The following is a 22509-nucleotide window of genomic DNA, read 5'->3' as shown; positions in this document are numbered from 1 at the left end:
CTGGACAGGGCCATTCCTTTATTTTTTTAGGCTAGTTTCAGAGCATTTAATACAAAAAGCTAAGCTTGCCTTGATTTAGCTTTTTAAACTTTCCATGGAGGTTACCTTTAAGAGGTGTTGAGAGGAAAGTAGTAGTTTTCTGCATCACACAGTTACTGAAATGTCTCTGTAAAGGTGGTCAGTGTAAGGAAGGTACTCTTGTGTGTTCTTCAAACCAATGTAACTGTAGAAGCATCAGAGTGGACTTCACAAAGCATGGACTTCAGGCATAGAGGCTTGCTTTGTCGTATTTCAAAGAATGATTTTTGTAGTGCTAGCAAGGTGGTAAGAGACAGATACACATCAGACATTTATTCTTTAGCAGCTCTAAGAAGCAAAGAGATTTGTAGAAATTTGTTTCAGTATTCCAGCATTACACACTGTTAGCATAGGAGTGAGTTAATCTTTAACCTGGGGAACCATGTAGGCCTGGATTGGAATCCCGTTACTTGTTACTTCTGTAGCTTTGGTCCGCCATTTCACCTCTGAGGCTCATTTTTGGATGGATCAGGGAGAATTTATTTGAAATGTCTGGCAAATAGTGGGCTCTCAGTAAATGGTGGCCCGATGTTGTTGCTAGTACTCAAATGAAGAAATCTTAGAATTGTAAATTCACATATCTCCAATTTCTGTGTACAGCTTAGGTTTAATCTGACAGCGACTTTGTACAGGGAGTGAGATCTGTGCCGCCTTGTATTTAAAGTCTTAGAACACGTATTCTACTCACATTCTGACAGAACTAATAACAACAAACTCCCTAAATTTTAATTTTGCTGGATGATACTATTTAAACCTTCTACAAGTGATCTGGTTAAGAAATGACTGGATGAAATATTTTACAAAGTGATTTGTGCAAAATACAGACTAAAACACGGGCACCGAGGGAAAGAAAAAAGCACTTGCTTTAGAAAGCAGAGATCTACAAATCCTAAGTCCTAGGGTCCTTGGATGATTTTGATATTTAATTACTAGTGGTTGCTTTTTTAAATTGGAAACTTTTGGCTGTTATTTGGATTTCATGGTAGTCTTATTGCTAGTCAAAGCATATTTTTACTCATTCACTCATTGGAGCACACTTAGGTTGTTTCCATATGTTGGTTATTGTAAATAATGCTACAATAAACATGGGGTGCTGGTATCTTAGTTAGGGTATTTGTTTCCTTTGGATAAATACCCAGAAGTGGCACTGCTGGTCCTATAGTAGTTCCATTTTTAATTTTTGGAGGGACCTTGACACTACTTGCATAGTGGCTGTGCCAGTCTGCATTCCCACTAAGTGCACAAGAGTTCTGTTTTCTCCACATCCTTGCTAACAGTTGCATTTCTTGTCTTTCTGATAGTAGTCATTCTGACAGGTATGATATGTCACTGTGGCTTGGGTTTGCATTTCTCTGATGAATAGTGATGTCGAGCACCTTTTTATGTACCAGTTGGCTCTCCGTGCATCTTCCTTGGAAAAATGTTCGTTCAGGTCTTCTGCCCATTCTTTTAGCCAGATTATTTGGGTTTTTTGCCATTGAGTTGTATGAGTTCTTTACATATTTTGGATACCAACTCCTTATACGTATTGAGCCTCTTTGTGTAACTGCTTCTTTGCATAAATAGCAAGTTATACTGTTTTGTTTTCTATGTTGGTCACAAGGGTACTTGACTACACAGTGTGTCTTAGTGGATGTTCCCTGAAATGTTTTCTCTGTATGTTTTTGTTCCATGTATATTTTGTCTTTCTAACTAATCATAAAGCCCTCGTTAGTATGCCTCTGACATTGCGTTTTGTTCTTCAGAGTGTCTAGCGCAGTGGTAGATAAGAACACTAATAAAAGTTTAATAACAGGTATTGAAACTTCTATTCTTTTGGATATCCCTAAGTAGACTTTTGAAGTAGAAGGTGTTTTTCCACTTCATAAGTAAATTGACAGAGTAACAAATAAACTCCCTTTTCATTAATGTAAAATGTAGTATACTAGTTAGATGTTAGCAATAATTAGATTACTGGTATACATTATTAATGGTCTATTAATAAAATAATTAATAATTATGCCCAATTTTTAGAAATACCTTTGCTAGTGTTACTAACCAGTGTCACCTCAATAAATTCAACGAAAAAAGAAAAGAAAAAGAAATACCTTTGTAACAGTTTGAGCTATTTAATTTTTGTGGTGTATGGTTTCAGTTATGTGTACATCAGGTTTGTTTTCCATTTGATTATGTATTTTTTCAAATATTTCAATGAAAAGTATTCCAATTTTATATTATTCTGGAAGGTCTCCATACATGTTTACTTCTGTGAGCTTATTTCATGATGTTAATTTACTTTTGACAATGTTAACAGAATTTGCAATCTAGAAAATATTGGCTACTCTTAGTAAAATCTCGGCATCTCTTCAACGTGAAATGTTTTTATGCCTAAAATTGTTTATAATCTGATTATGCATAAACTGACACCACAGTATGTATTAAAGAAAAACAGCTAGTTGAACACATTAATTGGCTCTCCCGATGAGTCAGGACGTCATGGAGCACCAGTGACGGTGATGAGCGCTTCCCCGCCACCTTTTACAGGATCCCAGACAAATGGCACGTTTGGCCGTTGTTGGTTTTTTTTACAATCCAGATTTATTTATTCATTTATTTTTAAATTTTTATTGTTATTTAATTACAGTTGTCTACCTTTTCTCCCCATCCCTCCACCCCACCCCAGCCCAACCCACCTCCCTCCCCCACCTCCACCCTCCCCCTTGATTTCCACCTTTAACTGGAACATAATCAACAAAAGAAAAAAGCAAATAAAATATAACCAGAGACACTGAAGTTAAGAACAATCTAACAATAGCCAGAGGGGAGTGGGGAGGGGACAATGGGGAGAGGGGATTACAGGAACTACTATAAAGGACACATGGACGTTGTTTTGAAGGTAGACACCCTGTTGCTCTGAGAATCAGTTCAGTGCTGTTTCAGATGATCACCTTGATGAATACCGAAGGGAACCCAAAATGGGGTGTGAGTGGGGGAGGAGTTGTTACATTTTCTAACAGTGCTTTAAAATAGTGTGCCTTTTTAAAAAAAACAAAACATAAAAGCATTAGTGTAGCCACCCATTTTAAATGTGTGCTAACCTTGAAAATCAGGAATCAAAAAATTTATTATAATCTCTTTATTACATTAAGAAATTAAGGAGAGATTAAGTACTTTGCCCAAGTTTAGAGTTTATTAGCTGAAGACCTTGGGCCTGAACTGCAGCTTCAAAGTTTCATACTCTTTCCGTGGTATCATATTATTTAGTTTTGTTCAACTTTGACTTCTACTGAAAAATACTGTGAAGTAAGAGTTGAAGTTAAACCTGAATGTTAGCTGCTAGTTTGCTCTCTTTGCAAACTTAACAATTGACTAATTGAAAGTTTCTTCTTTCTCTTTTCCTTCCTTCCTTCCTCCCTCCCCTCCCTTCTCTCCCTTCCCTTCCCTCCCTTTCCTCCCTCCCTGTCAGTCTTATTTTGGCTGAAAAACTGAGGGCAATAGAAGGGAGTGAATCTTAGCTCAATCATCCGGGAGAAATTTTAAAAATTACGGGCAGGATGTGTGACAGCAAGTTCATTTCCCCAGCCTTCCGTGACTCATGCGTTTCACCAATGGAGCACCACTTTGTACCTGAGAAGGAGTAAACAATAGTTATGCAGCGAGGCCACGAGAAATTCTTCTAGAACTGCTAGATAATTAGCAAATAAAACCTCAAAGAAGAAATACATGAATGGAGGGGGAACAGATTAATCCAAAAGAAAATTTGTCTATCTCCATAATCTGTTTTCTCTGGACTTCCATCATACTCACCTGTGAAGCTTTATAAGCCACTATAGGATCAAAATCTCTAGTGGTGAGACTCAGGCTTGTTTCGTTTTAAAGTCTCCATGGGTGATTCTGATGCTGAGCTCAGATTGTGAGTGAGTTTTTGACTTGTATATCTCTTTTAATCCGTTGTAAACAAACTGATTAGAGGTTGGTGTGTCTCTTTAAGACAGTTTTTTTTTTTTTTTTTTACATGTATCTAGTATCAGAGGTGAGGGCGTGGGGTAGAAATTTGAGTGAGAAGTCAAGAGAAAGGACGGGTTTGTCTGTCATACACACGTTGAAATTGTCACTTGATGTGGTAGGCGGTGGCAGCTGTCCTAGATTCTTGAGTGGGATGAGAATACAATGAAGAGGACACCCCTCAGGTTTCTTTGCCTTCGGGCAAGACTTCATTTTACTTCTGATGTTCTGGAGTAAACCAGAACCTACAGGTACCACGCACCTAAAGACCTTTAGAAAGTTTGTGTTCTTTCCCACCCAGTGGCTGAGGTCGTTAACCTGAGCATTATATGTTTTTTCCCCTCACCCTTTCCCCTGATATGTAATTAATCACTAGGTCTTCTCAGATTTAGCCTTTCGGTATCTGTTAAAACTGTGTTGTTCTCTGTATCCCTACTGCTACTACTCTAGTATGGGTCGTCTTCATCCTTTGCCTGAAAACTCTAATAGCTTTTTTTAAAAGATTTTATTTTATTTTTAGAGAGCAGGAGAAAGAGAGGGGGAGAACCATTGATGTGCGAGAGAACCATTGATTGGTCATGTCTCACAAGACCCAACTGGGAACCTGGCCTGCAACCCAGGCATGTGCCCCAACTGGGAATCGAACTGGTGACCCTTTGGTTTGCAGGATGACACCCAACCCACTGAGCCACACCAGTTAGAGCTGTAATAGCTTTAATGATATTCCTGTATCATCCATCTTCATGTTGCTGTTAAATTGTTCTAAAAAACAAGTCTGTTGTGTCTTATTTTTTAATAAAGTCCTTCAGAGGTTCCCACCTAGGATTAAATCTGTAAACTCCTTGGCCTTTGTGTTCACAGTCATTTGCCACCTCCCTATCAGCTGCTCAGGAAGCGTAGGCTACATACCCTCTAGTCCTCAGCCATGATGGACGTAACGTGTCTCTTCCAACCTTTGCACGTGCTCTTCTCTTTGCTTATAACCTTTTTCAAAATATCAGCCTTGCAGATCCATACGAACCCTTTAATACACCTCAGATGTTACCTCTCAGATGTTTCCTGTCTATCCTTTCCCCCCTCTTCAGTTAGCATTCCTTTTATTACTTTTATGGTAATTGTCTGCACGCATGCCTGCCTAACTCCATTAGACTCTGTCATCACTGAGGACAAGGACTGTACGTTTTATTTATCCTTATAATTCCATCATCTAGTACAATGCCTGGCGTAGCAGCAATCAGTGAACTTTTCAAAATATTGATCTGAATGGAATTGAATTCTTGACACTATGAAGTGAAAAATTTAGCTGTGGTAACTAAAAGAATTGGCAGTAACTTTTTGTTCGTTGTGCATATTTACCTCTATTTTTTCTGATTTTCAAATAACCAAGGTTTTTAATGGTTGAACTGTTTTCCCTTGTGTAGCACAATGCCTTACTTGTAGTCATGAGGAGTGGAGTGTTCCTGTGGCTCGGGTCCCAGGTGAAGGGGTTGTAAATAAGATGGTGGAAGGGGACGAATGTATGTTCTGTGGCAGATACTTCTTTGCCTTCTGTTACTCTGACCATTGTATGAATTAGCTATTATTATGTTTTTCTTTGTTTTAAATTTGAGCTTGCAAGGGCAAGAAAGAAGAAAGATTCAAATTAAAGAATTCTTTTGTTCTCTGTGTGTGTGTGTGTGTGTGTTTACAGTGTTTCTGTGCTCCTTGGGACATGTTCTGCCACTAACTAGCAGTAAGGGGCACATTGTTAGTTGTCCTGGGCTTCAGTCTCCTGGTCTGTAAAACAGATTGAATAACAGTATTACCTCACAGGCTTGCTGTGAAAGTGAAAAGAGTTAATATGTGTAAGGCGCTCACAACAGTATTGTACTAGCTACTCAGACTCATCCCATGCCACTTTCCTCACTCGGCCTTTATTCAGTTCCTCGGCCTATCTGGGCTCTTTCCTTTATCGGGATCACAGTCTCCGTCTGACTGGCTTCTACTGAACTCCAGGTCTGCTACTAGATGGCAGACCGGGACAGCGCGGTGCCAGGCGCGGGGGCTGTGCAGTCAGTGCTCCCGGAGAAAGTGAGTGGGTGAATGCGTCCAGCCGGCTCTGGGAAGGAGGAAGGATCACGTGGAGTGGAAGGTTGCTGTCTCGGGTTATTGCAGTCAGAGCAGGTTCTCTCGTTCATTGTAGGCAGGGAAGAAAAGAGAGACTATATACTGTCTGCATATGTATGATATTCACCTTTGCAAATTAAATGGTGAGTTATAAATAATTCAGTGGTTGAAGTGTTTTTAAAAAAAGGCATCAGATTCTTTGCCTGAATAGTGATCGGTTTGAACTTAGAATTATTTTTTTTGCCCCCCAGTATTTGACTATGCTGGTGTTTACACTTTAAAATGAATACGTTCCAACTACACTTCGGGGTGTAAAGAAACTTTTAAACAATTGCCCACTTTCAATCCTGGGTGGTATTTTAGAAGCAAAAATTTTGACTGTGAATTATAAGTTATAAATTGTAAGTAAAACTTAATCATAGCAATGTTTTAGAAATGGGTTTAGAAGGACAAGCATGACGTGTTGCTAGTAGTGATTGGTTATCTTGGGGTGGTAGAATTAGAGATGACGTTCTTTCCCTTTACTTTTCAATAATTTCCGTCTTCTCTGTGGAGATGTCTATGGAACTGCAGCCTGCTTCTACTGTATCTGAATTCAGTTCTGGATAATTCTAACCTCGGCACTAACCCTAGTTTTTAGGGGCCCTTAATGAGCTTTTGCTTAAAATACATTGAAGTTAAAGAAAAATGTTTGTTTTCTTAAAAAAGGAAACTTCCAAAAAGACCATTTAAAGTCATGTACATGTAAAAATCTTATTTCAAAATTGTTATTTTTAAGTGTGACATTTTGGAGATACTGCTTATTTAAAAATAATACTGATCCATTTTAACTGTAATATTTCTAACTGAAAATGCCATGTTTCTAGAAATGTGTGCTATATATTTTAGTCTAAATCAATTATATTTAATTGTTTCCCAAGTTTTGTCCTTTCCTTTTTTTTCTTCATTCTGTACCTTCTCCTAGGTTATGTTAATTTTCTTGCATTGGGTTGGCCAAAAAGTGTGTTTTTTCCCATATGGCTCTAGCAGCACTTAGCTGTCGTTTGAAACAGTTTTGTTAGATTATCAGCTGTCACACAGACAATGCTCATGTCAATGTGCATTGTAAAAAAAACCTTATCAAAATTGGTGAATTTTTGTGTAGCCATTTTAATATTGAAGATGGAAGAAAATACACAGTTTTTGCCATGTTATGCTTTATTATTTTAAGAAACATAAAAACACAACTGAAACAAAAGACTTGTGCAGTGTGTGGAGGAGGTGCTGGGACTGGCCGAACGTGTCAGCGTGGTTTGTGAGGTTTCCTGCTGGAGACTTCTCGCTGGATGGTGCTTCTTGGTCAGGTAGACCAGTGGGAGCTGATAGCGATCAAATCGAGACATTAATTGAGACCAATCAATGTTATACCACTCGGAATATACCTGACATTCTCAAAATATTCAAATCAATAAAGTTACTGGTGAAAATGAAAAATCTGTTGTTTTATAGAAAAAACCAAACAGACTTTTCGGCCAACTCAGTGTAGGCTGACGAACTCCAGACTCTGTCATCAGGCCTCTCTCCTGGGCGCCGTGTGTTAGCTGAGACCCCTTCTTGTGAGTCACAGGAACTCACTCAAGCAGCTTAAGCTGAGAAGATAGGAGGGCAAGGGTCCTACAAAATCTCGGGAATGGGTTGTTTTTATTCCCTGGACCCTGTTACTCTGTAGGCAACTGCCTCATATTTTTTGTTTGAAAACTGATCTTCTCTCCTTCTCCAGTCTACATGTCAGAAAGCATGACCTTCAGTATTTCAGGATTTATAGGACCAGTCACCCCAGGGCACGGGAAGGCAGAGGTGAGGCGAGGGGGAAAAGCAACAAAACTAAAATCTAAACTAAGCTAAATTTAATTCTCTCTTTGGATTCAAACTGTACGGGAGGGACTCTGCTTCAGCCAGGCATTGTCCAGTAACTGTGGCCAGAATTCTGGGCAAGAGGACACCAGGGAAACAGCTGTCGGGCAGATCATCGGCACACAGGAATTGCCGATTGGTGGAATGAGTAAATGGAATGAATGAATGAATGGGACGAATGAACGGGCTGACCTAGGTTAGGCTCTTGTGAATCAAAATACCACAACTACCGCAATACTGTGGTTATGATTTTAAAATCATTCTTATTTTTTAAAGAAAAAAATGAATATGGATAAAATGACAAAGTTTGAGGTTTCCTTTAAAATGATTCCGTGAGAGCATGGTAAGGGAATAGTGCCTTTGTATATAGAGACTTGGACGTGAAATGAAATTGGCTGAGTCGATGTTGACACTGGCCGGTGTGTGGGTGAGAGGTCACAGTGCTGTTGTCTAACGTACACACAAAATGTATATTTGTACATGTTTGAAGTACTTTTGTATTTGTTTGAGATTTTCTGTATAGATTTTTTAATTGCAAAAATAAAATTGTATTTAGAAGAGTTAATAGACTTCTGTGATTAGCTTTTAAATTGAATTTTGTTCCAGTGCCAATATTACCACATTTGAATAATGAGCTTTTTGTTTTAGCCAGCCCTATTTTTTATTTCACCTGAAGGGGACTGTCAGCACGTATCTCCTATGAACAAGCAAATGTGCCTTTTGCCTACAATATTGGAGGTGAAAACTTCGTTTTTAGCTAGGGTGCCTGGGAGGCAGTTTGCTTCCCCTCGCACTGCCCAGCAGGCAGTGGGCTCTCAGCAAATGAGTGTGAAAGGGCGCCCACAGCAGTCACCCCCCAATGGGAGCTCTGTCTGTTGAGCTGTTTTCTTGCAGTTTGTGTGTTTACGTGTTGCTGCAGGTTTCCCCATCACTTGAATTTTGCTGATTGTATCACTACAGTATAATTTTAAAGTTGAGATGACTGAAGGAGGGCACTCGTCATTGCTCCAGGCTCACCTGGCCTCCTGAGGCCTGAGGGAATCAGTATTACAGCTTAGGTATAGCACGCCCTCGCAAACTGGGGTAGAATTGTATATACAAAATGTCAGGGGATATAAATAAAATGTTGCAAATGATTCGTCTGTTTACTTGGTTTTGTCTTGTTTAAGCATCTGTTTCAAAGCAGTTAAGAAAATCTTGATAAATCTAGGTGAAGCCCTGGCCAGGGTAGCTCAGTTGGTTAGAGAGTTGTTCTGATAATGCCAAGGTTAGGGGTCGATCCCTGGTCAGGGCACATAGAAGAATCAACCAGTGAATGCAAAATAAGTAGAATGACAAATCAATGGTTCTCTCTCCCTCTCCCCGTCTCCTTCTCCTCCCTCCCTGTCTCTCTCTCTTCCTCTCTAAAATCAGTAAATAAAAAATAATAATTTTAAAAATCCAGGTGAAACATTTTAAGCTGTTAAATAGTCTTTATTAGTTGTATTAATCCATTAATACCAACTTACTATTGCACTAAAAATAACAGTCTCTTAATTACTTGATTTCTAGCAGTCAAGAACGAGGTGGATTGACTATTTTACTTAATGCTTTATAAAATGTATTTCTTGGCCTCTTAAATATCCTTCACTTGTAAATTAGTTATGAAGAAACTAGGACATTGTCTTGAAACATTTAAAGCATTTCTAAGAGTAGATAGGACCATTTTCTCCAAGCATTTTTAAGGGGCTGACATTTATTTCTTCCCCAAATACTACAGAAGGAATTAGATGGGGCAGGGTAATTTTGTCAGTAATTTTTTCAAATGTACAAGTTCAGAATTCGGCTGCTAGAAATCATTTGCACAGTGTGTGCATGGGCAAGGCACAGCAGAAGTTTCACAGGGTTTCCATTCCCCTCAGCCAAGCCTGAAGTCTCACGACCAGACAAAAAGGGGTCGTAGAGTTGATTCTCAACCAGATAAGATATTTCTAGAACATAAGTTGAGACATTGTCCTCAGCCATAAATTCAGTATAGGGAGGTGGGCAGACAGTACAGGGAGCTGTGAGACAGACACCCTATATTGGCTAAGGAACTTGGGGGTAGGGGAAACCTCCATCCTACTGGTTTCTCCGGAAGCAGAGGGTACTGGGTCTGAAGGATGCAAGGAGGGCTCCTTCCTGTTGTGGGTTTCTGCGGTGGGCGAGCCTCTCCCTAGGCTTCGGTGACCTGACTGGCATTTGCTGAGTCAGTGGCAGCCCCGGGTGGCCTGTTTGTACTTGGTGGCACTGCTCGTCCACCCCGGAGGGACAGATCTCCGGCGTTGCCTCTTTTCCTGGGAGTGAGGATGGCAGGGAGCACGGGGGAAAACTGCTTCTCGCATTCTTGGTGCTCACCTAGTTCTGAGGAGCCCTGGAGCCCTGGGTGGGGTCTGTCAGGAGGACTTTTCAGAAATATTTCTGACAGCCCACAAATCTACCTCTCTTTTAACGCTTTAAAAGTTGTAGCTTTGGAAGTTAACACCTTAAAGTTGTAAGGACAGTAGATGCTTCTGTGATAGCCTGCAGCCCAGGATCTAGTTGTGTGTTGGTTTGGAAAGCATGTGGCCGGTATTCAGCGCTGCTCTGAACCGGAGCAGATTACTTACTCACTGCGTGGCTGGGTTTTTCACAAAATGTTCCATCTTCATTTACATCATGAGGCTGCACTGTATTACTGTGAAACCCACCGCTGCTCCCTAGAATAGCTCGGTAATAATTTTTGTAAGAAAAAACAAGTGGTAACAAGAATTATTTCCATTACAGGAACAGAAAAGAAAGATAATACCAAAACAAAATTCCAGAATGTATGAAGTCATTATGACTGAAAATCATGCATTACTTCATATTTTTAATTTTATTAAAATAATTGGTCTTTCCTATTACCCCAACGGCATGATACAAAGATAAATACAGTCTCCACTCTCATTATTTTTAACCACAGAAATGGGAACTGTCGATGCGTTAGAGTTTAGGGACTAGAAAGCTGCTGAATAAAAGTGAGTTTTATGTGTCTTTTGGAGGACAGTGTGGCTGTGTGAGTGCACTGGGAATCAGTGGGCGGTGACGGAGGGGTCACGTGGAAGAGCGTGCAGCCCTGAGCTGTGGGTGCCCAGGGAGAGCTGTGCCGGATGCAGTGTGCGGGCAGGGGTCGGCCAGGGCTGTCTGCATTCTGCCAGCTCTCCTTCCCTCCCAACCCCACCGTTGTCTCCGATAATATTTCTCAATTCAGAACTCGTTTTTTCCTTTCAGAAAACTGAGGAATGGGAGAAACTTAAGACCGAAGCAGACATGGAAGAGTATGTATGGACAAACAGCTCGTCAGAAAAAAACATCCTGGAAACACTTCTCCAAATTAAGGCCGCAGAGAAAAACCTGGAAGTAAATAAAGAAGAGCTCCTGGGGACTAAAGAGGTTGAAGATTACAAAAAGTGTGTTGTTAGTCTTAAGAACGAGGGGGACAATGAAAATACCCTTTCTCAGTACAAAGAATCAGTGAAGAGACTATTAAATCTGACGTGAATTATGTACAAAAATATGCTTGATTTATTAATTTTGTGACCTATATGTAATTGTTATCTAGCTTGATATAACATTAAAAATGTTTATAGAAACATAGTTTTATTTCAGAGTTAAAATTATTCCTTTTATACTAATGCACAATGGCAATGATTATTCATAAATTTTCTTTATATTCTGGGGCAGTTGGACTAATTAGATCTCTGTGATTGCTTCTGGCTTTAAAGTGTTTTGATTTTATTTCTGCCATAACAACTTCAGAATTTATCTGTGTGTGTGTGTGTGTGTGTGTACATATATAATATAGTTCTTTTGTTTCCCTACACAGGAGCACTTACTGGATGCTCTGGGTTGTAATTTTGGTTGTGTGGGAAGGTGGGGCCAGAACTCAGTTCCCCCTGCAGTGTGGTGTTTTGTTTACCTAAGCGCTATCTCCCCCGTGCATTTTGCAGGTGCCAGTTCTGATTAGAAACAGGTCATTGGAAGTAGAACGTTGGCTCCATTCCTCTGTTTTGGGGTCACTTTATGTTGATTCCATTCTGTTTGCACCTTACTTTCTCTATTTTCTCGGGCCTGCTTTTCCAAGCCCAAGTTTGCAGAAAGTGGAGATGGAGACCAACCGGTGTTTGTCTTTTGATTCCGGATCGGAGCTTCCGCAGCTGAAGAAGGAGATGAGGTGTAAATAAAGACCTTGCGTTTTAGTGGGGTAACTGACAAAATGAGAACTGCCCTAAGAAACGTCCCTTCCATTTAGCTGTCAGTTCAGCATATTTAAGTATATCTGCAGGTCCTCTCTTACTACTTCCAAAGTTGTCCACACGTGATTAATTTAAAAACAAAATAAAGGAGTTGTTGAGTTTATTTGCCTAAGACTTACTTTGCCTGACAGAATTGGAGGACAAAAGGAAAGCCAAAAGGAATGTCAAAAAAATTGTCCAAAAGACTTATGTAAATCAAAGGCATGATTTGGTATTCGCAAGCCCAGGAGGCAGGAGTGAGAAAAGACAACAATAGGACTTTGACTGTGAAAAGCAGACTGGTATGTTGTGTTTCACTGGGCGAAAACAGTGAAAGAAGAGCAAAGTAAACAAAACAATTTTTACATCAGGGTTAAAGCATACGCAAGTGTATTGAAATGTTACTATTTTCAGAAACTCAGAATTCAGGAAAACTCAGCGGCAGAAACAGGACTGAAGGAGGAAACTTCTCGAGGGAACATGTGACGAGTGGTAAATTAGGGTCCTCTATCCCGTAGTAATAATACAGTGCAGGCACAAGGTGGGGAGTGATGGTGTATAATAAAGAATTTGACCTTTCCCCAAAGCCTGGCCTCTTCAGCTTCTGGGAGGTAATCTATGTCATACCTCATAGAAGTGTCTTTGTTTAAGGCTGAGCTGCTCACAGTGGATTTCAGGGTGGGGCTGGCCACACCTGATAATTTTAGGCATGCCAGAAAGCCAACCGTGTGATTTCAGCTGGGGGCTTTGAGTCTTCTGGTAAATCAGTCCACCTGGCAGCTGAGATCAACTACCAGGTAATTAGTCAATCATACCTATGTAAAGGAGCCTCAATAAAAACTTTAAACACTGAGGCTCGAGCAAACTCCCCTGGTTGGCGATACTCTGGGCGGGTCCTCAGACAGGAACTGGGAGAGTAATTCGTCCTGCCTCCGGGGGTGGGGAGGGTTCCCCAGAAGCTGTGCGTTTTGAACCTTCCTGGACTTCATCTTAAGCGCTTCTTCCCTTGACTGATTTTAATCCATACACTTTGCCTGTATTAAACCACAACCGTGAGTGTAAGTAACTGCTCTCATTGAGTTCTGTGACTTACTGGAGTAAATGAATGGTCCAACCTGAGGGTGGATTAGGGACCCCTGCCCCAGCCCGCACTGAGAGCTGGTGTCAGAAGTGAGGGTGGTCTTGCGCAGGACTGTGCCCTTTAACCTTTGCAGTTTGGCCCACTGACCGGAAGGCTCTCACACACTTAGGATGGCAAAATTTTGGAGCTGTAAGAGTAATACAAAACTGCCTTAAAAGGTAACAGTTGCTGTCATTGTGACTTTAGCCATAATTAAACAGTCAGGTAGATTTTTCCCTCTTTTCATTGATCCAGTATGTACAAGGAACATTATATTCACCCTTGCAGTGAAGATTCTAGGGGATACTTCAAACTCAAGTTACGTAGCTCAGAAGTTGCTTAAACACGCAGGCAAATAAATAAACCTGTTTTCTTAATTGTCGGGTGCTTTAGTTCTTCGCCTATTTTCTTTCCAGTGTTGGTAAGTATTTCATAATACTGGGCCATTACAGACTTAAGGGTCTACCTAGGGTGTTGGAGAGACTTCAGTATGTGGTTATTTCCCAAATGGGTGTAACAACCTTAGTCCTAGTTGTTGACTGGGCCCTGATGTCTTTGTTTCCTAAAGTTCTAATTCTGTTCAGGAGCTCTCTTGGGTCCCTTTGACGTCCACCGAGGACCTGTTTCTAGGCCCAGCTGTGTTTGCTTTTTGGCTGGCTCTGCCTGATCGCCTCTCCTGTCTAAGTTTACTTGGTTTACCTGATGGCCAAAGGTAGGGGCTGAAGAAGAGGAATATAAGTTTGTTTTCTTAAAAAGATAAGTATATTTTTCCCAAATTATGGTCATTTCCATGAAACTATCAATTTTAAGGAATGAGTAAAATCCTGAGAAACTCCAAGGGAGAAAAACATTTTTTTTCCTCCCTAGCAGCCCTAGTTTGTTGGGACACATAAATAATTTGTATACATTTGAGAGAAGACAAATATTTTAAAAGAATGTATGTAGAAATAATTTTTAAAGATGGCTTCCTGAATTATTTATTTAAATATAATTCTAGGATAATGTAAATCTTGATATCCCCCCTCAATAGCAGAGGCTTTTTCCCCTAGTGGACTAGGAAGGAAATTGAACAAATTTATGATATTATTATAAATAGCAAGTTAAGACAAATTGATTAAAATTTTTAACTCACATTTATTTATGGTTAAGATTCTGAGGAACAGTACTATTTTATGTCTATAATAAGATTTTCTCTTCCGTATTCTTTATGCCTATGCCTGTCTTAATGTCTGTTCTCACATTAAAAAGTTTCAGGGAGTAGGTTAAGGGCCTACAGTTGAAGATCATTAGAGACTTAAGTTACAATTTTCTTATGAGTCTAAGATTTAGGTAAATCTGGTGTGAGAGGCGGACGGGACGGAAGCACCTAGAGCTAATATTTGCACCTGGGTAAACAGTGTACGTAAGCAAGAGATATAAACTAAAACTCCCAAACTTTGTTCAACAGGAGTCATCGTAAAACTCGAAGGTCTCTATGCCACAATTAGTCAAAGGAGTATCATCTTTAGAAAATGAAGATGGCTTGGGATTGAGAAGGATTAATCAAACAGAAAATTTTAAAACTCAGGAAGCATTTGCTCTTGGGTTATTAACTAATAATTTATAGTGCTCTTTTGCTCAAACCACTGTAAGATTTTATTAACACGTAACAATAATTTGACTTTGATGGGAGACAAACAAGATGTTACAGTATTTTTCTCCCTGTATATTTTCCCCATGCTTATTAAGGAAATTGAGGCTTTTAGTCTAACAGTGATTTTGACAATGAGCTTTCGGACAGATTGCCTATTGAGTCCTAGTTTCACTTCCTAGTTGTGTGACTTTAGGCAAGATATTCCTCAGTTCCTTCATCTCTGTAATGTGACAATAACAGCATAGTGGTTAATAATAGTACACATAACTCAAAGAGTTGTACACATACAGCACTTAGAACTCTCTCACACGATGCTCAGTAACTGCAGAAGTCAGAATTTTGGAAATTTGACATAAGGGTACACTATTCAGAAAAAAAAGAAAACAAATAAAAAAGCAGTTACATTTATCCAGCATTAGCCCTTTGTAGAGATTGGTAGGAGTGGGCACCCTATGCAATTATTTTTTAACTAAATGGTCCTTGCAGATAACTAAGAATGATACCCTTGAAAGCTTACAATTTTTTACAACTGTTGCTATTACGAGCTGTCCTTCAGAATGTAACTTTTTTTAATTTGCCTGGATGCTGACTTTCTCTGTCCTGGTTTATACTGGCCCTGCTTCTTCCGACAGCGTCCAGATGCCAGGATGACTATACAACAGCAAAGAAAGATGACGGAGGTACAGAGGGCCACAGGCACCAGCCACGTCTTTGAAGTCACAGGTTCCCTGTTAGGTGTTTTGTTTTCGTTCTCAGAGGTGTGGTTCCCGCTGTAGTACCCTTTGGTTTTGTTCAGCAATTGCTTGTTGCTGTTGAGTGGGGATGGGATGGGCATATGAGAAGGTTTTGTGTCTGTGGGCACAAAGAAAGCAGAAATAGTCTTGTTAGCGGGATTGCTGATGAAGTCAGCACTGCGTGACACCTTATTTACCTTTGTGGCAATGGAATCATTCAGGGAAATGAATCTTGCCCGAGAATCTGTGGTTAATTCCTTGGAATATTGGGTATGGCTTGCGTTTACAACCAAATCTTGATGTGTGGTTGATGCTGGAGTCTCTGTTGACGGTAGCATTTGTTTTATCGTGGTAGGCTGCTGTTTATCTACATTCATAGCTTTTAGATTTCTTAGTGCGTCCCATCTATTAGATGAAGAACGGGTATTTAGATATGTGGGAGGTGCCTGTCCAAAAACCAGCAAATCTGGATCTATACCTGAAAGATAAATAACATTAGTCATTTTATTTGACTGGTGCAGCCACTATGGAGAACAGTCCGGCAGTTCCTCAGAAAATTAAGAACCTTATGACCCGGCAATCCCTCTCCTGGGTCTCTACCCGAAAAACTTGGAAACGTATATTCGCAAAAATACATGCACCACTACGTTCTTTGGAGCACTGTTCACGGCGGCCCAGACATGCAGACAACCAGTGTCCTTTGACAGGACTGCAGAAAGAAGATGTACATATATACCATGGAATACTACTCAGCCATACAAATGAAATGCTGCCATTTGTGACAACATGGGCGGACCTTGAGAATATTATGCTAAGTGAAATAAGTCAGAAAAAACTAAGATTTCACTCATGTGGACACAGATAGCAATGTGTTGGTTGCCAGAGGGGGGAGGAAGGGGCCTGATATACGGTGAGGGAAGATGGTTTGACTTTGGGTGGTGGGAACACAGCCGATATACATTTCTAGTATCAAAGAAATGTACACTTGAAGCCTATGTGCTCCTATCAACCAGTGCCACCCCAATAAATTTAGTAAAAATTAAAGAAAAATATTAATAAGGAGAGGACCATGAGGTATAGTTTGGAGAAGTCTCAGGTTTTGCTGCTATGAGTTATTGAACTAAGATAATTGCTTACTGAAAGGCTTAGAAACACACTGGGCACATCTGAACTTAACTTTCTAGGACACTTTCGGCTAAGAACAGATTCGGCTACACCATGGGGGGTACTTCCTGTCTGCCAGGGCTTTGGGGCAACAGTGGTGAGTGCTAGTGCAAGCGCTACAGAAACAGGAACCATTTGAGGTCTCTTAGGGCATTTTTAAGTAAACAAAACAGGGCCTGAGCAGTGTAGCTGTATTCAAAATCTTGAGCAAAGCCCGAAATTTCATCCCTTTCCTGTGCCTGAGGGCCCTGCCGTGTTTTCTCTCTTCTTGCAAACTGACTCCTTTTCCTGTGACGTCAGATGTGCAGACACTGCTTTGACTTTCAAGGGGAAGAAAAACCCTCTCAGCAGCTTTCCAGGGGTCCCCGATGGTGAGGTCTCTCTATTTCCCTCCCTCCCCCGGCACACCAACATCCATCTCCTTCCTTTCCTTTCTGGCTGTGTTTTTTTGCCTTCTGTCATCTTGTTTCCATCCCAACTGTTCTGTCAAATTATGCTTCTGAGATAACCAGTAGTTTCCTCGTGTCCTGATCCCTTGTGTCTTACCGCTTTGGCTCCCTTTTGTCCTTGATACTGCTGGCCACCCTTTTTTTTTTTTTTTTTTTTTTTTTTTTAATTCTTGCGTAACTCCCAGGGCCCTGGAGTCCTGCCTCTCATTTTTTTTTCTTTGTTTTGCTAGTTATCTTCTTGGCCCCAACTGGCTGTGCAGTTTCCACAATCTTTAGTTCTTGGTCTGTGGTATTTTCCTTTTATCACATCCCCAGTCCCTCCAAGGAGACTGTTGTCATCAGCTGTCACCACTGCGCTGATGGCACATACCAGTTTCTCCCTCGTTCTTGAGCTCTGATCTCATTTCTCCTGGGTTCTGTTGGAGGTAGACATCCCACAGCATCACCGAACATCCCCAAAGCCACACTCCTCTTGTCTCTGTTCTACTCAGTGGCATCGCTGTTGTATCAGCTCCCGTGGTGGAATCTGTTCTGCAAAGTGACCTTGCATCCCTCTCTTCCTGTGTCCAAAAGTAGCAAATGCTGCCCAGTTCTTTCCCAGTGTGCCGATAACCATCCCTCCTCTGCGTTGCTGCTCCGATGACCTTGTCCAGAAAATGCATCCTGACTGCACTTTCTGACCTGCCTCCTGCGAATACTGATCCTGGGCTAAGGTACCAGACACATCACTTCAACGATGGCCTTTTATCACTTAATACTTTTGTTGGTTTCTAACTCTACTCTGCCCACAGCCTACCCTACCTCACCTGTATTTTCAGTGTAGCCCCAAGGGTGCCCTTACTGTAGCCAGGCCGGTTTTATTACCTTCCCGTGGTGTGGTACAGAGCTAGTCATGCCTTTTCCCTGAAGCCTCTGAACTGTCTAGCTTGCCTTAGTCTCCCCTTCTTTTGAGCCTTCTACTTGAGGCAGTGCCACACATTTCTGTATTTAGTTATGTCGTTCACTGATTGCTAGGTTTGTCACATCAACTAGATTGCGAGGGACTGGACGGCAGGCCTGTGCTGCAGTCTCTCGCAGTGGTGAGCTCGGCCTGGAGCGCTGGCTGTCCCGTGAGTACAAACTGCTAAGTTACCTCCATTGTATTTTGATGATAGAAACCTATTTTTTCATGTTTACTAATTTACACCCTGAGATTATTACATACCTGGGCAAAGGACACTTAAGTTGTTTGTTTTCTAAAATAAAACATACTGGTTATCTTGGGGCCAATGATATACTAGTGTATGGAAGTGGTGGTGCATAGGATTTGTGTATCCAGTGTCAGGGGACCCCAAAACTGCCATTTAGCTGCTTATTATTATTGTTGTTGTTATTTCTTAGTGGTATCCTTAGCTACTGCAGTAGAAATGCCTACTTTGGCTCTGGCTGAGGGCGCTTGTGACAAATGAAGTATAATGCTCAACCGCTTGTTCAATCCCTTGATTTGCTGTCAGGTGTAATAAACTCATCATTGCTGAAAGTATCACTGCGGAACATGCCAAACTAAAGGGAATTTCCTTTTAGTTTTCTATCCTGGATGCTCAAAACTCTTCCGCCCTGAGAGAATTCACTGAAAAAATAGTGATTTAGGGATTCATACATGGCTATTGCCAGCCAGTTTTAATGCCTCTACAAGGCTATCGCCAACAGTCTCCCGAGGACGAACAAAACACAGAAATCGTTACCATCTGCGATGGTGTATAAAATGGCACTGGCTCCCGGCTCCAGGATGCAGCTCTCCGCAGTCGGGCAGTGGATGTGCAGGCAGTTGACGCTGTCGTGAATAGGCTCGTGGTAGAAGACGGCCAAGTTACAGGCCACTGGAAGGGAGAAAGCAAAAGGCCCTGCAGGAGGTCCTGGTGTCTACCAGGGTGACGCGCTCTGATAGCACGTTTCCTTCAGGAACACGGGTTAACAGCATGCAGGGCTGTAGTCAGACCTTCTACAGAGCAGCGTGAACTACAGCAACACCCTTTTAAAAGAGAATACATACATATATATCGGAAATATATGTGTACATACGTATGTAGGTATATATGGACACACACACGTTTCAGATTTCTGGTGGAATGCTCTCTCAGAATGCTCAGGTAGTGGAGTTCACCAGAGAAAGAAACAGGAAAAGAAGAGGACAAATACTGTAACAGAAAAGGGAATAACAGGAAGGGCAAGAAACAGCAATGACTACATTACTGGGAGAGGCCAGATGGTGGAAAGGCGGCTGGCCTTGACTCTGACTGCAGGTGTGCTCTGGCCCCATGTTGCAAAATGACATCCGATGAACAGACTCATTGGTGTCCTTCAAGGAGGAAAGGAGTAGATAAGGATGTTAGCATTTGGATTTTAGTGGGCAGGAGGACACTACTCGCTCAGCCTATCTCCCTTATTTCTAACTAAGTGTCCTCAAAATACATCGTGTTATTTCTGGAGAACCTGAAGTCATCCATCCTTGTTAAAGACAAATCTTTAGTCTCTCTACCCTAAAGTGCAACACATGTTTCCCTTCTGCAGTGCAGTGGAAACCAGGGGACGGGAAGTATCCATTAGCCAGAAGGTATCAACTTCTTTAATAAAAGATTACAGAGTGACTGTGTACGATCACCAGGCCTGAGAGATGCCTACAGCTGCTGTGGAATTGCCGTCGCTGGACCTGCGCTCTTCCTGTGCAAGGTGAACTGTGGGGAGCTGCAACCCCCGTTACTTCTGGGACACCCCATGTTTCCGAACACTTTTCTAGTAGGAGAAAGAATAGGACAAAAGGCAATAATACATTGCTAATACATTATAGATCACAATTGTATTCCCTGAGACTGTGCTGGAAAGCTTAAGGGAAAGGAATAAAAGATATTCCAATTTAGACATTAAATTTCTGATAAGAAAGTTGATGCTGTAGGGAATAGTTTTTAAAAGTGTTTCACATGCCTCTTTGTGTATATTTCAGAGTCCCCTCTGAGCCCGTTAGCTAATGCAGGATTATTGCATTTTTAAGTTCTTCTGGCTTCCAGCTAAAAACTGGGAGGTGTGCTTGTGCCCTTGCTTCTGCAGAAAGTCACAGCTTGAAGCTACAAAGGCTCTAAACCCATGGAATTCCCCTGGAGGCTTGTAGTCCCTGAAAGTCCAGAAGCCTCGCTGGCTTCCCTGGTGTTGAGAGGTAAATTGATGCCCTGAGAAAATGCTGAGACAGCACCGCCACTCCCCCACTGCCCCTCAGTGAGGGTGTCCGGAATTAGAAGCCTCTCTAAGGTGACAATCTGGATTGGCTACCTTTCCCAAACGATTTTCCTTTAATAAATTAATTGCTCTCTTCTGTGCCTGATTAACTTCTGAGGACTTAGGCTGTGACAGCTTCTCACAACTGTGGTCTTTTGACAATTTATGTTTTATTTTTTGACAGTTTAGACTCTCCAAGTAGCTCCATTTTTGCATCAGAAATCTTGCGTGCATTATTGGATAGGAGGCATTGGCAAGTGGTAAGTCAGAACCAACCAAGAGAATTGTTTTAAAGTGTTGTGTTGCTTTGTTGTTTCTTTCTAAGAAGCTTTAAAATCTTGGAAGAGTGAAAAATAAATGAAAGAAGTCCTTAGACAATTGTAACTTGCAATTCTGCAACAATGACATATTTGCCTAGGTACATACAGGCTTTGGTCATGTTATATGGATGATATTAAACCCTAATTCCAGATTTCAGACAGAACATATCCATTAGGATGTTTTGAAAATTAATCTTATTCCTTCTCTCTCTCTCTCTCTCTCTCTCTCTCCCTCCCTCCCCCCCCCTCTCTCTCTCTCTCTCTCTCTCTCCCCCTCCCCACCCCAACCCTTTCTTCCTCTTTTTTCTATTTGAAATATATCTCCCTATTTGTTTCCAAATATGAATCACAATCTAAATTTCTGTTCAGTGCATCCCACATTTGGTCAACACAAGCAAGCACATTTAAAAAATTTGAAATGATACCAATATCACCAAAGAACTTTGAAAAGAAAATTATTCTAAGTATGTTTGAAATTAAATATGCTATATCTGGGGCTGTAGGAATATTATTCATTGACACTTGAAGAAAGATTTTCATTTAGCACTTTGGAGAAGAACAGAGGCTTCTCTGTTACCTGCAGGTTCCATAGCATTCTGGGTGATTACCAGATTTGTAAACCGGGCCTGCACTGTCCCAAATGCAGCCTGTCCAATGTCTCTCCCTCTCTCCTCCTCTCCCTCATCTCGGGGCATCTGTCTTCCCTTGTTGTTTTTAACTGTTCACTGGACCCTCTAAAGACTCCTTCCTTAGGTCTTCATTTTGGAAGATTCCTCTTACTTTTGCTCAGATACATCATTAATACTTACCATCCTTCCTAAGGCAGCAGCTCCGACTGCATTTCTGGCCAGTGCTCTCAGTATAGTATCTCAAGAACTGAGCCCCCGTCTTCTGAGACTCCTCCAGATCGAGCAGGAGACCTGGGAAGCGGCGGATCCAGCAGTCTCTGTAGAAAATAGTGGGCGAGCAGAGAGAGTCCGCAGTCCACCCCATGCTCAGGAGCCATATCACGTGTGCTGCCAACATGGCCACATGCATTTCCCTGGTGAGAAGGTGCGGCAATGAGTCTGATTTCCGGGCAGAAGCTGGAGCTCACGATCACAGTTTAGGACAGTTTCTGGACTTCGGGGCTGTTGCTAAGGGACAGCTTCCTGGAACTCATCTAGAGTGTCACTTTCCAGAAAAATGAGGCTGTTCTTTGACTGCATGTTGAGTTTTCTTTTGCTTCTTCCCAGTGGAGCCCCAGGTGAACATTTGACCCGCTGGCGTTGACTCTGTACACTTTCCAGGCCATTTCATTACTTTGTCTCTCAGCCTCTTCAAGACGTGGATTCTCTCTTCTTCTTTCTGTGAAAGTGAATTGTCACAAACACCTGTTACTAAGTAAATATAAAGACAAGTGGAAATCCTAGCTGAGAATCTTTCTGAGGAAAACAATAGTTTACTCAGTTGATGTCAGATAAAAAGAAGGATCCATTTCACCAGAAACAAGACATCGTTTTGCA

The 22509-nt window shown here is 41.3% G+C and overlaps 2 protein-coding genes across 3 annotated transcripts in view; one reads left to right on the top strand and one right to left on the bottom strand.

Moving 5' to 3' along the window:
- Positions 1–11697, top strand: part of MRPS35 (mitochondrial ribosomal protein S35) — a 36398-nt gene extending 24701 nt beyond the window's left edge. For both annotated transcript variants that reach the window (XM_024575716.4, XM_045184039.3), the window contains exon 8: positions 11332–11697. In XM_024575716.4, coding sequence (XP_024431484.2) covers positions 11332–11601 — 270 coding nt within the window. In that variant the 3' untranslated portion in view covers positions 11602–11697. The remainder of the gene's footprint in view (positions 1–11331) is intronic.
- Positions 11698–14468: 2771 nt separating this feature from the next.
- Positions 14469–22176, bottom strand: MANSC4 (MANSC domain containing 4). Its single transcript, XM_053921693.2, has 3 exons — positions 21814–22176; positions 19160–19294; positions 14469–16300 (listed from the first exon to the last, which is right to left on the bottom strand). The coding sequence occupies exons 1-3, from the start codon at positions 22040–22042 to the stop codon at positions 15627–15629; spliced, it is 1038 nt and encodes a 345-aa protein (XP_053777668.1). The 5' UTR covers positions 22043–22176; the 3' UTR covers positions 14469–15626.
- Positions 22177–22509: the final 333 nt, after the last annotated feature.

This window comes from Desmodus rotundus, chromosome 3, assembly GCF_022682495.2.
Source record: "Desmodus rotundus isolate HL8 chromosome 3, HLdesRot8A.1, whole genome shotgun sequence".
NCBI classification, from domain to species: domain Eukaryota; kingdom Metazoa; phylum Chordata; class Mammalia; order Chiroptera; family Phyllostomidae; genus Desmodus; species Desmodus rotundus.
The sequence above is the reverse complement of the archived record's forward strand: the minus strand, read 5'-3'. Positions and strand labels throughout refer to the sequence as shown.